General features: G+C 38.8%; 1 protein-coding gene across 6 annotated transcripts in view; it reads left to right on the top strand.

Annotated features, from left to right (window-relative positions):
* The window catches only part of LOC131030723 (putative threonine aspartase), a 328,757-nt gene that overhangs the window by 44,815 nt on the left and 264,633 nt on the right, over window positions 1–19,309 (top strand). For all 6 annotated transcript variants that reach the window (XM_057961650.2, XM_057961657.2, XM_057961643.2 and 3 more), the window contains exon 2: window positions 18,497–18,547. In XM_057961650.2, coding sequence (XP_057817633.2) covers window positions 18,497–18,547 — 51 coding nt within the window. The remainder of the gene's footprint in view (window positions 1–18,496; window positions 18,548–19,309) is intronic.

The following is a 19,309-nucleotide window of genomic DNA, read 5'->3' as shown; positions in this document are numbered from 1 at the left end:
TCGCACAAAGCGCAAAAGCAGATGAATAAAAATAAAAATAGTTGTTCTTAATCTTTGTCAACCAAGGATTTCACTTTTTTTTTTTCTTACTTCTTGGTTGAAAATTTTGTACACTTGGAGAAATATACAAAATTGTGGTTTCAACCACAATGTGTGAGTAAAACTCTCCTAATTAAGGGAAGGCTCCCCCTATCTAACTACAACTTTAAAAATAAAATAGGATGGCACAACAATCTTTCTTCTTCTTTCAAGAAAGACAATATCTTTTTCTCTTCACAGAAGAGTGATAGTGATTCGATATAAAACAGCAGTAACAACTTTCGAAATGAAATGAGAGAAAGGAAATGAAGTTTCCTGAAAGCTCAAAAACTTCTATCACTTCCTTCGGGACGAAACAACAATATCAAGCTCAAAGACTTGATAATGTGAAGTCCTATCTACCCTTTTCTATATTAATTTGATTAAGAACAAATTATAACAACACAAAGACTGAAATATCTTATTCTATCTACATAAAACAATGAGAAGTAGTATAAGCTCAAAGACTCACAGCTATTTCTCTCAAAATCTATTTCTAAATTCTGTTACGAACAAGTGTAAGAACAAAGTCTTACAACTTTTTCCCAATAGAACTTCTTTAACTAAATTAATCTTCAATACTTGCAGCTCAAAGACTGCAAATCAGATTCGATTAAGTTCTCAAAGAAACACTTGCAAGAAAGGAAATATGGAACACAAACTCAAGAATGTAGCACAAAGACTCAAAGCTTGAGTGATTTTCTTCTATTCCTTTCAATTCTTCAAATTACACATAAAAGGCCAAAGACTTCTTTGCAGCAAATTTGGCAGAGGTTTTGCTTGCTTTCAAAAAGATAAAGATTACAATAGACCCCTCAAGTATTTATAGAACAGGAGCCTTGAGAAAAATGTGGAAGGATACTAATTAACTTGAGAAATTCTCTCAACCACCAAGATTAATTCAATAACTAACTATGACTTATTCCAACTACAGTTCTAACTGAACTCAAATTGTAGTTGCCTTACATGTAATTACAAAAGTGCAAGTAATGACTTATCTTGCAATTTACAAAAAGGCTTTTACATGTAACTTGTCAAAAGAAAAATTACAACTAAAAGATTACAAATTTGGAAAAATACAACTAAGTGTTGAAAAACACTTAAATTGCAGTATGTGAAGACATGAATCCTTCAAACTTCTGGATGATCATTCGTAGTTCATCAGGATCCGATTCATGGGTGTTATTGGCCACGATCATGGTTTTCACGACAACATCGCTGCAACGAAGGATTGTGGCATTATTTCTCTCAAAGGAAGACTGAATTTTCCGCAAGTAACCTTGATAAGTCACTAAGGCTTGAATGGATGCTGCTGAAAATGGTTCGCTTTTCCACTCTTGACGGATCTTGAACTGTAGATCAGAAAGAACCTTTTCTTCTATCAACAATTCTCCATCATGACCCATGATGGTGCAAGAAGCTTTCTGACAATGAGAGACCATATCCTGAAAAATTTCCATTCGCAGCCTCATAGCATCATCAATGTCTTCAATAAGTGACTTAAGAACAAGGGCCTTGTTCTCCAAGAGTTCATGATATTCCAAGTATACAACTCTTGAAGGAATTACCTAACGTTCTAGAAGAATGCTTAACTTTTGTTGAAAAATTTTAAGCCAAATAGTCAAGCTATCTTCTACCTTTTCCAAGTTCCGTTTGAAAGTATTATAAACTTGGTTCAATTGTTCTTCAATGGTTTTGAACTTGGCCATCATTTGGAAAACCTCCTTCAAGACTTGTGCAGATAGATTATGAAGCTGATCAACCCAAGATTCCAGTGCTTGTACCTTTTGAGCAGCTCTCTCAACTCCCTGGATTGATTCTCGTGCCTCGGAAGAACTTGTAGGATTACTCAGTTCACCAATTGGTTTTGTGATTTTATGAACAACTGCAACAAGTTGCCGGTTGTCCTCTTCTAGCTTATCTTTCTTAGCTAGAAGTTCATCGTATCGCTGCACCAGTGAGGCTACAAAATACTGGGCATCATGTTTAACCACTTCATGTTGTGTTTGCTTGCCCAATTCTACCCTTGTGACTTTGTAATCAGCAACTGACATCTCTTCAAGTGGCTTATCTGCTAGAGGTTCAACAATTTCAGCCACTTTCATCTTGTTGCTATCAACAGTTACTCTTGAGATAGTCTTGGCCTTTTTAGCAACCTTAAGCCTAGACTGTTTAAGTTGCTGATAATCAAAGGCATCAGGCGAGATTTCTTGCTTCTTCCTATTTGGGATAAAAGAACTAAGCCATGGAGGTAAAGCCATCAACTCTCCTTCAGTAGCAGCTGCGAGTAAAGGAGGAGCAGTTTTTGTTTGAACAGCTTGGGAGGAGTATCTGTTTGGATGGCGACCATGGTTTGTTCAGTAACCAATGGGCATGAAGATTGCCTCATAAATTTTTCAAAACCAGAAGTGGAGGTATCAATCTCTGACAACTGGATACATGCAGGAGTATCCTCAGGTATTTCCAACACACTCTCTTGTTGATGATCAGGAGGCGACTCGTATGCTAAAATAGGAACGACATTCTATGGAGACTCTTCCACCATTATGTCAGGAGGAGAAAGGGGTGTCTCAATGGAAACTGAGGAAGGAATCTTATGAGGTGAGTCTGAAGCTAGAGACTTAGGAGCATCATCAGATTGCTGTCCTTCTTCTGGATTATCAAGATTGATCACTTGAACATGAAACCGTGACTTTTCCTTTCCACGAACTGTCGCCTCCTCAAGAGGAAGCACTACTACCCGACTAACTCACAATTTGATCCTGGTGCCAGAAGATGATGCACCTTCCTTATTGTCAATCTGAAACTCAGACTTACGTCCAAGAGGCCCTGTAGAATCATCTTCTTTCCCAACCTTGATTTTGATGAGTCTAACACCATTACCTTTGAGCCAAGTATTGGTGTTAGCCAAGATAGGCTGAAATCTTTCAAGAATGGACGTGCATTCTTTATGCGACCATTGGATTAAAGGAAGTGGAGCTTCCTCAACCCTTCGTGAAATATATTCAGGATTAAGTACATGCCCATCATCAATCATCCCTTGTGGAATATCCACCAAGTTCAAATCAATAACCTGCTCAACAGTAAGCCTGCAGTAATCCATCTTCAAAATTTTCACTTTTGTACGAAGATTTGCCCAGATATCCTCAATATGATGCACGTGCACGAAGGACTTTTTTATCTTTTCCTTCATACCTTGGTAATCAAAATCAGCTCTAGACTTAAACCTTTTGAGTTCAATTTTCTGCATCTCAGTCTCCATAGCCTTGGCTTTGACGGATGTGACAAGAGAATACCGACCAATTTTCAATGGGTTTGTTGTAGAAATCCCCATTCCGACCTTATGTTTGACAGACTGATGAGCGTGCACAACCATGATCTTTCTTCCCAACTCCATAAGTATGATCTTATCAGTCGGGTATCTAGGGAGCATGTATGGCTGCCCACTATAGCATCCGACTCTCATATAGGTAAAGGTCGGGAATTGAAGAAACAAGCACCCATACTCATTCACTCTTTCCCATGCCTCATCTGACACCCTTTTGTTCTTTAGAGTTCTGTCAAACTGGCACATGAAGTAACTGAAGAATGCATCTTGAACTCTTTTGAAATGCAATCTGCTGGGTCTCAAAGGTAGCTTCCCATACACCTATAAGCGAGCGGTCACCCTTGGTAGAAAGACCAGGGACATGTCTGAGTGACGTTGCCAAATACACTAAGTATGAATTCATATATAATGTCATGGTGGAAGGGACTGCTGCAAGTTGCTCGCACAAGATATCACTGATGACTTCTCCCCATTATATATGATGGGACTGCCTTATGAACATGACGAACTGGTACATCCAGAGTTCAAAAACATTGGAGTGTTCAAGACCCATTATCCTACTGAGGAGAGTTATGATGTCTCCAATTTCCCACTTGAAGTCACAACGGTACAACTTAGCCCACCTTGAGAAGGCGGCTCGTGGCTCATGAATCCACCTGTTAATATGACGCTTGTAGTCCTTTTCCCTTTTGACATACTACTCAGCTGCACTATCTTTAGAGATTTCCATATAAACAGGTGCTAGTGGTATTCTGAAGACTTTTTCAATTGTGTTTGCATCAAGGCGGATTATTGCTTCACCATCATCATTTTTAATGGTTCTTGTCTTCTTGTCAAAGTGATGGGCGCAAGCGAGAACAAATTCAGGTTCTAGGGCAGCCACTGGAAAAGAAGATGCGTGATGGATATGGCTGTCCAACAGTTGCTGCATATTGCTATCATGCGGATCCTATACCCTCTTGACAAATTTTGACATGTCCACATGCCCTATCTCTGTATCTTTTATGCGAACCAAAGGAGAAGAGACTTGAGAAGGTGAAACCTCATTTTGGTACTTATCATATTTATACTTCATCTTCTTTGGAATTGGAGATGACGACAAATCTGACATTGAAGGACAACCTGGTATACTGCGATGAAGACTTGAAAGTTTTAAAGCAACATCATAATCAGCTGCAACTAACATTTTTCCTTATTCAAATGGGAAGAACTCCAACCCTTGCACTTCACGATTTTGTGAGAGAAAGATGGGAAATAAATGGGAAATGCTAGGAATCTTGACTTTGACCAATTTCGGATCTTAGGGAAAATTTTACAAGTATACAAGTTTGGGATGAATGCACATGCAATCGGATTTTTAAAACCCGAATGGAAGTATACTTGTAAAACGGAAAATGGAGAAATGAGTGAAATAAGAAAATTAGACTTGCGGGAAATGACGTGAATGGAAAGCACGGATATAAGTGATATGGATGGATGGAAAGATTTTGGGAATGACATTTTCATGAAAATGGGAAGAACTTTGAACATGCAATCTGGTTCTAAAAACCCGATTTTGGAAGGATGGGTATTTTTCATCTTTGCAACTTGGAATTTAAACAAAAGATGGTTAAAATTTTTTAACTGTAAGGGAAGAACAATGATTTTAATCCAACTTGTAATTGGGATTTAAAATCCCAAATACAAGTAAAGAGGGAAAATGGGGAAGAGCAATGCAATTCAAAAATTGCTTTTCAAAGGGGAAAATCTCTCTCACAAAACCGATTTTTGGGGTAAAATCAACATATATACAAATCTACAACTAGAAAGGAAAAATAAGAAAACAAGAAAATGAAACAAGAAAAGAAAAGATTGGCAACCCCGTGATGAAGTCCATCGATATACTTATATATGAGCCTTATTACAATTCGCCTCGTCGGCTTACAAAAAGATTTTACAAATAAATACAAAATACAATAAACAAAATCTTGTCGGCCAGGGTGCCGATGAACATCTTTGCCGGTGCTGGTGCTGGTGTCTGTGCTTGTGCCGGTTTTGTATAAAATGAATATCGATGGAGACAACACATGAGGACACAAATCCTGATTCTTGGCAACAGAGAGTATGGAGACAACACATGAGGACACAAATCCTGATTCTGAGGTGTTGTATACAATGAATATCGACACACAAGAAGTCAACATTGTGGTTGATAAGGAATCAAGTGAGAAAAGAGATGTGGCAACTGAGCCACCGGTAGAAGACACAACAGTTGAGACAAATGTTGAAGATATAGTTGGAAACATTGAAATTGGGAGTGAGAAACAAACTGAACAGACAACGGATACAGGAAAAGCAGATAGCACTGGTGTACATAATGATGTATCTATTGAGCAACCAACAACTGATAGCAATGAAAAATCTGTTGAGATACCGGCTATAGACATTTCAAAAGTAAGCACAGAAAAACCGGTAGAAAACACAGAGTCACAAACAAAAAAACCGGTAGTGGATACCATTGAAAAATCATCAGAGGCACCATCAGAGAAACCATCAGTAGAGAGTACAGAGAAACAGGTAGAGTAATAGGATCATTCACAGGTACATTTAGAGATAGTGCCACCGGCTACAACTGAAAACCCTAAACTTTTGGTAGCTGAAATGCAGACACAAACTGACCCTCCAGAGAAAGAGGAAAGCAATGCTATTACTACCACCGGCGGATTACAAATTGTGAAGGTAGTTGGACAGTCATCCGGAACCTCTATGATTGAATTTAGACCATCTAATGTGACAGAGGTACTGCTAGATTCAATTAAGAAAATAACAGATTGTAATGCACTAGCATATAAGGCTATTGATGACACCATACCAATTTTGAAGATGATTGCACCCAAGTGTAACATAGAGAATAAAGATTTTTTAGGCCAATTAGACACATTGTCTAAACACATAACCGACAATCTTCTAACAATTGATCAATTCAATGAGGAGACTTTCAGAGAGAAAATGAATAAAGAGAAGGAAAAATTCTTTGAGGAGACAGTCAAGAAGAATAAGGAACATATGGATACATTATTATCGATACTAGGCAAGACAATTTTGGACTTCAAGAAATTGTACAGAGATACATGCAAAACAAACATTTTGACAGAAGATATAGATAAAGAGATCAACATAACTCAAAAGGAAATCAATGATATTGCTGACAGCCTAATAGGTTCATCGGATTCAATATCGGTAGTAGAACAGAAAATTGCAGGATTTGAAGAGAAAATAGAAAAACTTGAAAAAGATAAGGAAAGGTTAAAATTTAAGCCAAAGGAACTGAAGTGTAGACTAGGTCCTAAATTGGATATCCTCATCTCTTTGAGAAAAGAGATTTGTGAGGCTGTTGTTCCAGGACTTAAGACACCGGAAGAGAAAATGCACTTTCTCACCGGTACAATCCAGAGGACTGAAACAACACTAAAAGACAGTGAGAGATTCTACAACAGTCTGAATGTTGCCTTAGCAGATTTATATCAGATCGTAACCAACCGGTTACAAGGATCTAGACAGGAACTACACTCAATTGACATTGAATGATAGCCTTTGTCATTGGTGCCAAAGGGGGAGTAGTAGAGGATGAGAAAAAGAAATAAGGGTAAGAAAAATGTATGACATAAGAGATCATCTGCTCAGGGGGAGCACACAGTTCTGATAGTTTTGGTAAGACAGTTTTGGACAACATTTTTGGATACACATTTTGGCTTTTTTTCATGAGTGTTGCCATCAATGCCAAAGGGGGAGATTGTTGGGAAATGCACACTCTAATGAGAAATTGTAGGTGATTGGAGGTATTGTCATTGATGGCAACCTTACAATCCTATGGCACCGGTAGACACCGACACAGGCACAGACACCGGCAGTGGCAACGACAAAGATGTTCACCAACACCCTGGCCGACAAGATTTTGTTTATTGTATTTTGTATTTATTTGTAATATCTTTTTGTAAGCCGACAAGGCGAATTGTAATAAGGCTCATATATAAGTATGAGATCTTATTAGAACATCTGTAATAGGGATATGAAGAGAAGGATATTATGTGCGAATATTAAAGCAGATTGTGGAATAAGGTTTATGATTATTGCAAGAGCTTAAACCGGTATTGAACCTGGAATAGCAGATGTTGATCCGAAGCAGTACATGACATTGGATTTTTATAATCCACTTTTGTAAGTCATTGAGACTTCCTTTTTGTATTTAAGCAGCGAGCTTTAGGCAGTTGGCCTTCCTGCATGTGCAGGCCCCTATTGTATAAGTAATATTCACTTATTGGCCAGTAAGCGAATATTGTGGGTCACAAATCCCACCGAGGTTTTTCCCACACCGGGTTTCCTTGTTAAAAATATTGTGTTATGATGTGCTTTCTATGTTGTGTTTACTAATCTTATTTACTGCATTATTTCTGGTTTACTGGTACACTGTTTTGGAATGCAATTCATTTAATAATCTCAGAAAATCCATTAACAGGTTAGATACTGATTCACCCCCCCCTCTCAGTATCTTTGGGAATCCTAACAGAAGTTGCAACAAGCCAGTTGGACGAGTATGCTCATTTTTGTTCATTTGACAAGTGTGACACTCCTTAATATAGCTCAAAACATCATTTTTCAACTCCCTCCAAGATAACCTCTCACGAATCTCCCTATAGGTCTTGAAATATCCTTGATGACCAACAAGAGGAATGTCATGGAAAGTCTACAAGACCTTTTTGAGCTTAGATTCGGGCAACAAAAGGATCCTTCCCTTGTAGTGTATCAACCCATCAACAACCTTGTACCTTTCATCATGAAAAGTACCCTCAATAATGTTGGTTGCAAACTGTTTTTTGGCATAATCAACAAGCAACAAGTCCTTCCAATCAGCAGTAAGCTCACACAAAGAGCTCAAGTGAGGCCTTTTTGAAAGTGCATCTCCCACAATGTTGGTTTTGCCCTTGACATACTCGATGTCAAAATCGTAAGCTTGTAGCTTACTCACCCACTTCTGCTGCCTTTTGTTCAAGTCCTTCTGGTGCATAAAGTGTTTGAGACTATTGTGATCAGTTTTGACAACAAATTTGCTCTCCACCAAGTATTGTCTAAACTTGGTCAATGCATGCATGATTGCAAGCATTTCCTTGTCGTGATAGAGTAATTCCTTTCAACTCCTCACAATTTTCTGCTCTCAAACACAATCGGATGCTTCTCTTGCATTAAAACAACACCAATTCCCTGCCTAGATGCATCACATTGCAACTCAAAGGGCTTGGAGAAGTCAGGTAAAGCCAAAATAGGACACGAGCTCATAATTTCCTTAAACTTGTCAAAAACACCTTGTGCCTTTTCTGTCCAAACAAAAGCTCCCTTTTTAGTGAGATCTGTAACAGGAGTGGCAATCTGAGAGTAGCCCTTCACAAATCTTTTGTAGAAGCCACAAAGACCCAAGAACCCCTTCAGATGAGTCAAGTTCTCAGGTAGAGGTCAATCAACAATTGCTTTGATCTTTTCAGGATCAACCTTTACTCCCTTCGCACTGATGAAGGTAAAGCAGCTCCTTCATCCCAAATTCACACTTGGACTCTTTGGCAAACAATGATTCAGACTCCAGAATGTTAAACACTTCATCCAAGTGCTTCAAGTGCTCCTCCCAAGATTTGCTGAAGATGAGGATATCATCAAAAAAGATAAGCACAAATTTCCTCAACTGCTTTTGAAAGATCCCATTCATACAGGATTGGAAGGTAGCAGGAGCATTAGTCAACCCAAAGGGCATGACTAGAAACTCAAAATGCCCAAAATGGCATCTGAAAGCTGTCTTCTCAATGTCTAACTCCCTCATTCTAATTTGATGGTATCTTGATTTGAGATCAATCTTAGAGAAAAAGACAGCTCCATGCAGGTCATCAATCCTAGGTATGGGGTAGCGGTTCTTGATTGTTTTTTGATTTAGAGCTCGGTAGTCCACGCACATGCACATGGACCCATCCTTCTTCTTGACTAAGACGATTGCCGAAGCAAAGGGGTTCATACTTGGCCAAATGTATCCCATATCCAAGAGTTTTTTGATGCCTTTTTCTATTTCATCTTCTGCTTCTTTGGATACCGATATGGAGTAGTGATGAACAACTTAGCTCCTTCTTCAAGTTCAATAATGTGCTTAGTCCCTCTCTCATGAGGTCTCCTAGGGGGTAGGCTATCAAAGACTTTACTCCTCTTGGTGATCAATTATTGAATATCTGGAGGGTATTGCCTCTTGTCTTCGAGAGGATCGGATGGCATGATCATACATTCTGCTGTCCATTCCACTTGACCATGACGGATCAGCGTCTCCATCCTCTTTAGTGACACAATACGAGGGCCTTTATTAGACATCCCTCTCAACACTACTCTTTCCCTTCAGATGAAAACTTAAGCTCCATAGTTTGCAAGTTCAATGTGATCTCACCAAGAGAGCGAAGCCACTGCATACCAAGCACGACATTATCTATACCTCCTATGCTGACTACATAGAAAACATCATTAACTTCATAATTTCCAATCTTCATGGACATATTGGAGATCTTCTTGTTGCATGTAATAGTCGAACCATCAACAACCATCACCTTGAACCCATCAAATTGTTCAGTTTCAAGGCCTCTCTTAGCAACAAAGCCTTCATCAATGAAGTTATGTGTTGCTCCACTATCAATGAGAGCAACAATTTTGTGGCCTGCAACTGTCCCATGGACCCTAAAGGATTCATTCTTTTGAAAGCTCGAGAGTTGGGCCAGTTCACCCCCACCTTCTTGACCACCTTCCTCATCTTTTGGAAAATCTTCATACTCACTTTCCCCCATATTAGTCTGCTGTTCTGAATTTTCAGATTCTGATCCATCAGCAGAATAAGCCTCCATGTAGTGTGCATTGCCTTTTCCATAGCACTTATGACCCGGGGCCCAAGGTTCCTTGCAGGTGTAGCACAAATTCTTCCTTTGGAGCTCTTTTCGAAGCTTATCATCCATCTTATAAGGGAACCTCTTGGTTTGATTTGAGAATTTCTTCTTTTCCTTTTTATAAGAGAAAGGCTTGGACTGAAATTTTGACTAGGGGCAGCCAACTCCATGCTTCTTAATTTTTTGATTGCTTCATTCAAAGTTGGTGGATCTAAAGCCTTCACCCAACCTCTCAATGGTTCCTCCAGCCCCTCAATAAAAAGGACTACAAGCCTCTTCTCTGTGATGTTTGGCATAATCACAGCGAGTCTCTGGAAATCAGTTATGTAGGTGTCCAAAGAACCTTGCCGTTTCAGCTGTTCGAGCTCACGAAATTTCACCTCAGGATCCTTAGTATCAAATCTTTCAATGAGCTTGTTGGTAAACTCATTGTAGGTGACAATGAGACCATGGCCAAGAGTGACCAAACCATGATACCACCATTCATGAGCAGCCCCATCCAAGTGCAAGGTGGCAAATTTGATAGCATCTTCTTCCGACATTGGTCTCAAGGACAGATAGTTGTCCAATTTTTGAACCCACGATCTAGCAGAACACTTATTACTCCCGTCAAAGTGGGCCAGAGTAACCTTTCCAAGGGCTTGCTCATAATCTCTAGGAGCATAAGGGTGGTTCTCATATCTTCCACCACTCTCTTTCTTTTGATTCATATACCGATCCAAGGTGAGGATATCCCGAATTTCGGTAGGGAGAGAAGCATACTCCATATAACTATTTCTCACTTCATCAGCCGTGGGTATCTCGATTTTAGCTTGTGGTGCTTCCTTGGGTAGGAAGACAGGTTGCAAAGGCCTAGAGACTGACCCTCTAGGTATTCCACCATTAGTACCTCCATTGTTACTTCCATGGTTGCTTCCATTACCTCCATGATTGCTTCCATTTCCTCCTTGGTTGTTGGAAGTGCTAGCTTCAGGTCCATTAGTGGGTTGATTAGGAGTCCCACTATAATTTTGATTAAGATTGGCCAGCAATTGGGACATCATGTCCATCATGGTGTCAAATCTCCTTTCCGCTCTTGCTTTCAGAGTTTCATTCTGTTATGTTGTTCTTTCTGCCAAAGTTTCAATTGTTGCCTCTTTGTTTCTAAGAACCTTTGAAAATCTGATATTGCTGTCTCTTCTGCTCTCTGTTGTAGTATCTGATTTCTCTATCACTCATGGAGAGATTAGCCAATTGAATTCATAGGCTGGTAGGAAAACCAACTCTGATACCACTGAAATATCCCCCTTAGTTTTTTTTCAATTTTTAAACATAACAATCTCACTCATTAGTGTTAGCAAAGATGAAATACTGAGAGCATTACATGTTGGCGGTTAGACCAGCCACTTCCACTTTTCAGCAGGATAATGAAATACTGAAAATTAAACAACTACTTGGCGGTATGTAATGTCTCCGATATAATTAAATACTATTAATTATTGTATGGCCCGAAATTTAATAATAAAATCTTTCGGGCCCCTTTTAATTTTATTAGTTAAGTTATGTTTGCTGTGTCGGCCCGTTTGTAACCCTTCGGGAAGTTTCCTAGAGCACGTATATATGGCCGAGTTAGTCATTGTTGTAGGTATGCGAATTTGGTATTTTTCTTTGTATGTGAGAATTCTAGTTGGAGTTCAACTTGTTTGCCATTTCGGAGGTGAGAGATCCTCCCTACTTGGTATCTGCAGTTTCGGTGGGAGTTTCTCCTCACCCTATTCTGCTTCTGTTCGGAGTCTGTAATCTATTGTGCGATTATTATCAATATAATTTCTCTTTGCATGTGCGAATCTTCATCCTAGTCTCTTGTGTCTGGAATAACAATAATTCATTCCACGCCTCCGTACAATATCAAATTGACTAAGTGGCTCAAGGGCAGAACTCGGCGGGAATTCACCCACTATACGGCCACTACCGTACACCCCGTTTGTACAACCAACATCCACCATACGATCGAGCAACATCTACCGTACGTCCAAACATTCACTGTACGGTCAAGTCATTGATCCGCACACCGAAGGGAGGGTATACCGTACGACATCACCGTATGTGCTAAGGAAGCTGTACGAACTACACCGTACGTGGAGAGAAGGGTTGAAGGGACCATACGATGTACGTAATCTCACAATGGTATCAGAGCTGGTATTTCTGCTAGCCTGTTGGGAGAATCATGGCACCGAGTGATGGATTGATAGATGCGTTGAGGGAGTTAAGAAGTGGTGAGTAGAAGCTCTCCCAGACCCTCGTGAGACGGCCTGCCATATGTTCTCTGTCCCAGATTTCGGTGGATTTGAAGGAACATCTGTTGGTTGAATACTCCAAGAATACATTCGCATGCAAGTTGATGGATGGTCAAGTGCAAGATGACAGATACAAGGTGGTTGACGACATCATTTACTACAAGGACATAATCTATTTGGTGCTCTAGTGCAAGATGAAGTAAAGAATTCTAAAAGAAATGCACGACTCACCTTTGGCTGGCCACCTGGGATACTTGAAGATCTATAGACAAATCCGAGACAGGTTTTTTTGGAAGGGCCTTAAGAATGACGTTCTGCAGTACATGCGGGAATACTCCACCTACCTGCAGAACAAAACCGAGCACACCTTACTTGTTGGACTGCTTCAGCTGTTGCCAATCCCCGACCAGAAGTGGGATAGCATCTCGATGGATTTCATTACCGGGCTTCCCAAAGTGCAAAGAAAGGATTGCATCTTCGTCGTGGCAGATTGTTTGACCAAGTATGCCCATTTCTTTGCCATCTCCACTGGATACCAGGCAACTCAAGTGGTCGAGTGGTTCTTCCGTGAGGTATTCTACCTGCATGGTCTTTCGCTGAACATAGTGAGTGACAGGGATTCCGGAACATCACAGTGGTATGAAGAACATGCGACAGACATGAACGTTGCTTTTCAAGAAGAGCGGCATCTAAATGAGAAGAACTTGTTGTAGATGAGTTTTGAGATTCCAGACCATCATTGGAAAATGATTGATTGGCATGATGGCATGATAGCTTGGGATTTGGGCATCGATGTGTTTGATGATTGGTTTCAGTGGGATCCTGACGACTCCAGACATGGCAACGTTTATATCAGAGTGGAGCAGTGGAAGTTGGAGGGAGGTTTACTCTTCTCGCTTACTTCCATGTGTGGGCACGTGGTCATGTTGCGGCATGGAGATTTCAGATATGGCTATCGGTGTCCGTGCTTGGTTTGGGACCTTGGATCTTTGCAGTGGGCAAACCGTTTGATGATGGATTGCTTGAGGGCAAGCAATCTTTGGGCGGCGAGGATTTGTAATGTCCCCGATATAATTAAATAATATTAATTATTGTATAGCCCTTAATTTAATAATAAAATCTTTCGGGCCTCCTTTTTATTTTATTAGTTAAGTTATGTTTGCTGCGTCGACCCGTTTGTAACCCTTCGGGAAGTTTCCCGGAGCCCCTATATATGGTCGAGTTAGTCATTGTTGTAGGTATGCGAATTTGGTATTTTTCTTTGTATGTGAGAATTCCAGTTGGAGTTCAGCTTGTCTGCCATTTCGGAGGTGAGAGATCCTCCCTACTTGGTATACACAGTTTCGATGGGAGTTTCTCCTCACCCTATTCTGCTTCTGTTCAGAGTGTGTAATCTGTTGTGCGATCATTATCAATATAATTTCTCTTTGCATGTGCGAATCTTCATCCTAGTCTCTTGTGTCTGGAATAACAATAATTCATTCCACGCCTCCGTACAACATCGAACTAAGTGGCGTCTGTACAACCAACACCCATTGTATGATTGAGCAACATCTACCATACGTCCAAACACTTACCGTACGGTCAGGTCATTGATCCGCACACCAAAGGGAGGGTATATTGTACAACATCACCGTACGTTCTAAGGAGGCCGTATGAACTACATCATACATGGAGAGAAGGGTTGAAGAGACCGTACGACGTACAGAATCTCACACGGTATAACCAGCCATTTCCACCTTCAGTGGGGAAAATCACAAACCAAAGAGGACTGAATTAAGTAAATGACAATCACTCGACCACTTTTCAGCGGGAGGACCAGAAATAACAGGGCTACCACTCAACCACTTATTCAGTGGGAGGACAGGAGTACAATATGAAAAAGAGATAGGCGGCTAGGCCAGCCTCTTCCACTTATGCAGTGGGCAATACAAGAAAGTAAGATGCAAAATAAAAATGGACTGTTTCAGTACTACTAAATACAGCCTTACAATGAGCAACTTTGCAAGATACTAGTTCAGTAAAGTTCCAATCTCCAATAGATATAAGAAGGTACTCCAAGAAGCTACAAACAAGAAAATGAAAAACACAAGCCAAAATGAACTATTTACCAAATCTGATATAGCCTATCAGCAACACCAAAAATCAGACCAGCAGCACTGTGAAGTCCATATCTCCATCAAAACAACTCCGAATGGCTCCAAATCAGTGGCAAAGGAGAGCTAGGATAGGGGCGCCCAAATACCAATCAACAAACTATGCCAAACACCCCTTAAATTTTTATGCACGCTTCCCAATGCCACTGCAGCATGGTATGACCTGCCTGGAGAGGGGCGATCTGCATTAAAAATCAGGCCCTTCGCTATAAAATCTGAAACTTAGCAAGCACCAATATTACTTGAACACAAATTCTGAACCAATATTACATTCATCAAGCACCAATATTGCAAATCATAGAGATATCTGACCTTCATTAGAAGATAATAGTAATACCAATGTTTGAGAATGAGTTATTTCAGATGTCATCAGTCATACTGAAACAGAATACAATCTACATATAAAACCTTTGAATGATTAGTGATGATGCTCCAGGTTCTTTCTTACTGCTGTAGCTTGTTGGCTGTCTTCCAATGATGGATCAGAAATACACCTAGTAGCAACTCTCTTATTATTCTGATTCTGCCACATACATGAATATGAATAAGAAGTCTCTTATCAAGGAAAGTAGGTCCGCATACTTGAAAGTGTATCAATGATACCTTCCTTAATTCTGCTTGAAGTGTGCTTTCTTGGATCAACTCGTTCTTCTTTAGAGTCATTCTGTTCACTGCTTGATCCATTTTCTGTTTTCTCTTCTTGGCTGTTAAAAACAACCTCAATGTAGTGTACCTTGCCTTTTCTTAGGCATTTGTGAGCTGGTTCCCTAGGTTCCTTTCAAGAGAAACACAATTTCTTTTCAAGAGAAACACAATTTCTTTTCAACTTAGCTCTTTCTTTGCCTCATTTGATAAATTGGGTTTCATAGGCCAATGTTTTTGAAGAGGTCTCTTATCTTTCTTTGATGGAGGGAACTTATTAAATTTTGTTTTCAGGGTAGAAAACTCCATGTTTCTAGCTCTCTTGATGGCATCTTGAAGGGTTGGTGGATCAAAACCCTTCACCTGATTATGAACAGGTTCTGACAACCCCTCAATGAAGAGAACTATCAATCTCTTTTCAGAAACATTTGATACCATGACAACGAATCTCTAAAAAGCTGAAATGTAAGCATCAATTGTGTCAATCTATTTTAGCTGGGCTAACTACCTAAAATACAACTTTGGATCCTTCCTTTTTAAACCTATCTATCAGTCTCTGACTAAAATCAGCATAGGAATCAATAAGATTGTGTCCTTGATTCAACAACCCATGGTCCACCACTCATGTGCCTCTCCTTCCATGTGCAAAGTGGCATATTTGATAGTTTTGTTTTCAAACATGGGGTTTCATGAAAGATGGATATCCAATTTCTTATCCAAGATCTAGCACTGTGTTTGCTTGAACCATCAAAAATGGGAATTGATAACTTACTCAACCTCCTTTCTAAATCCCGGTTTTGAGGACCTCTATCTCTTTTGGGGTCTATTTCTCAATTTGAGTTGACAGAAATCTAGTAGAGACATGTCTGCGTGCAACTCCTCATCTAATGACTGGTATTCATGTAACAAATCCACATAACCCTCTTCTACATTTTGCTGATTTCCTCCAGTTGTAGCTTCATTTTGAAAAAATGTAGGCATCAAAGGTCTGGGTGTTACCTCACTAGCTGTCTGGGAATTGCTGTTAGCTGGTATGTTTGTGTTACTAGCTTCTCCATTATTTCCCTCGTCTCCATTGTTGCCTCCATTCTTTTGATTTGCATTCATATTCTGCATCGTTTGTGTCATCAATTGAACTAATTGTTGTTGTCCTTTGGCAAGGTCATTAAGAATTTGCATTGTACTATCTTCATTCTTGTCCCCCATGTTTCTTGGAGCCTCTTCTTTAAATAAAATTGGAATAGGAACTTAACCTGCAACCTCAAGATTTTCTGATGGATCATTTGCTCGTCTTCTGAAATAATACCTGTGTCCCTTCTGTCTGCATAAGAAATTTTTACACTACATACAACTGAGCTTCCTACAAGCTGGTAGGAAAACCATCTCTGATACCACTAAAATATCCCTTCCAATTTTCTTTAATCAAACCTGCAGTTTGCATTTAACTGAACATGAGGTTGTATTTCAATATTGTTTTGACAGAATTTTATAAATGGTCATCATAGAATTAATTTTCTCAAGTCCAAATGCTGATAACAACTGTTACTAATTTACTGAATAATGTATGCACTAGATTTCATATAATAAACGCTTGGATTGCTTTTATAAACTAATACATTTAGAAATGCCATATAGAATTAAGTACACGAATGAAATATAAACATTTATGAACTTTATAGCTGAGTTCAGTTGCAGAATGCCAAACTATCCAATAAACATCCTCATGATACTCCTTAAGAGCTGTATGGCCCTTGACAAGGTGGTACAACATCCTTGAAAATTGGTATGCCAGCCAATTAAGTGCTGCAATTCCTTTTTAGAAAGCTGTGACAGGTTTGGTGAAGCCTGGTAAGGCTGCGCTAGGGAGAATATAAGGCTTTTTAACCTTCAAAAATATCATTGGACTTCCTTTGTTGGTGTATAGGGTGTATGATCCTCTTTCATGATCTCTAGCATTAAACTTAATTTTAAATCAGTTTTTTTCCATGGCATACACAACATTGCAACATTCTATTTGGTTTCCACTTCACACAACATTGACAAATTTATTATTGCCTGTAAACTTTTATAGTTTGTTACCTGTACCTCCACATCTGATGAATATTGTAATCAGCTCTTATATCTCCGAATTCTCACTTTCTGCATAACTATGAATCCTACTTGAATCCATCTCCAATTTGACTAGGAAGATATCACTTATTTTAAGCCAAATACCCTTAGGGTTTTTGTCCTAGGGTTATCGAGTTGAACAAGAGTCCATTCTTCACAATGCAGAATGAAAAATGACCCAAGATGTCCTTTTTTCCCTTTCAGATCTCCTTTTATATCCGGCCTGTGAACTTTCAAGAAGTTCATAATTTAAAATTCACTTCAAATAATAAACCTTATAACTTCTCATAAAGTGACTTAATATTATCTCACTTTTAGGCCCACTTAAGCCACTTTATATTATTTAAATAACATAATTAATTAAATACGAGTTGCCCAAAATATAATTTATTGAGACAACTTTATTCAATTAATTAAATTATTCCCTTACAAAATTTGCGAATTAGCTTATGGGAATAAAATAGCTAAAGGGCCCTCTCCACACGCCTAGGTTGAAGAAGGGGATATTACAAAGCAACTATTATGGATTTCTTGTCTAATGTATTTGAAAAGTTTTAGGTGTCAAATGTATGTTCTTTATAGCTTGTTTTGTGTTCCTTATTACAATTTGGTAGCATTGATACTCTTATTGCCTTCCTTTTGACAATTACATCTTTGTGGTTTGCTGTCAAGGAAAATAGGCTTATTTCCCATTTTTGTTCATAGGACTCTAGACATTATATCTGAAAGCCCTTGATTGGGAAAACACTGTTAGCATTTTATTTCAAAGAAGCTATATTTTGCTATAAAAACCATGTTTTCTTTTAATCATTTCAGCGCTTTCATGTTGATGTTAATGACTTTGTTATGTTTTCAATCTTTTGTCATTCTTTAACTTCTTGATTGCATAGTCATTGCATATTCTGTTTATGACTGTATTAGCTGTACTGGCTTAACAAGAATGACATTTTTCTTTTGAACTATATATAGGGATGTGGAAGAAGTCTTGATGCTGTTGCAGCAGCCATCACAGTGTTAGAGGTATAATAAAACTGTTTTGATTCTTTTATTGTAATAGGTAATTCAATGTCACACTTAAAATATCTGAAATTAATGTATACTAATTTCTTTTAAATTCTGTTTGTATATTTTGCTTCTACAACATATCAATCAATTATTTTTGCTACATTGCTTTGAATGTTTTGTTGGTGAGAAATGTGCTTAATTTTCACAAAAGTGGGTTTAGATGTTAAATTCTTTCTTATTAGGTGACATAAAACGTTTCCTTTTTCTAAGTAAAAAGTTAAAAACTCAAGGATACAATTTCTATATTTTTTCTGATCTTGGGCTCTGATCTTATGAGTTATCTTTGTGAACTCAGACAATAGAAGATACTATTAGAAGTTATATCAGTTCAGTGGAAAGCTTCAATAGGGAAGTACTCCTCCAGAACTTGGATGATAAGAAAGCAAGGTTGAACCAACCATTGCTTTTCTACTTATTACCATAAAATCCTTAAAACTTATACTGATAGCTCTGAATATTTTATTTGTAATTTAATATGGTTTGGGGTTTTTTCTCCTCCATTTTCAGGGGTGGCTTTCCTTTTCTTCAAATATACAGAAAATACTTTATTGGGGTTTTCAATAAGTACTAGAATTGTACACTAACAAGCATTGAAAATTTATTTCCTGTATTTGTTAAATTTTGCAGGCAATGAAGTAAATTAAACTAAAATGTATCACAGATGCAGGGTGGGGGGGATTTCTAGCTTGACTGACAACTGAGTGAGAAGTCTGTGAG

This window comes from Cryptomeria japonica, chromosome 4, assembly GCF_030272615.1.
Source record: "Cryptomeria japonica chromosome 4, Sugi_1.0, whole genome shotgun sequence".
Classification (NCBI taxonomy): domain Eukaryota; kingdom Viridiplantae; phylum Streptophyta; class Pinopsida; order Cupressales; family Cupressaceae; genus Cryptomeria; species Cryptomeria japonica.
The sequence above is the reverse complement of the archived record's forward strand: the minus strand, read 5'-3'. Positions and strand labels throughout refer to the sequence as shown.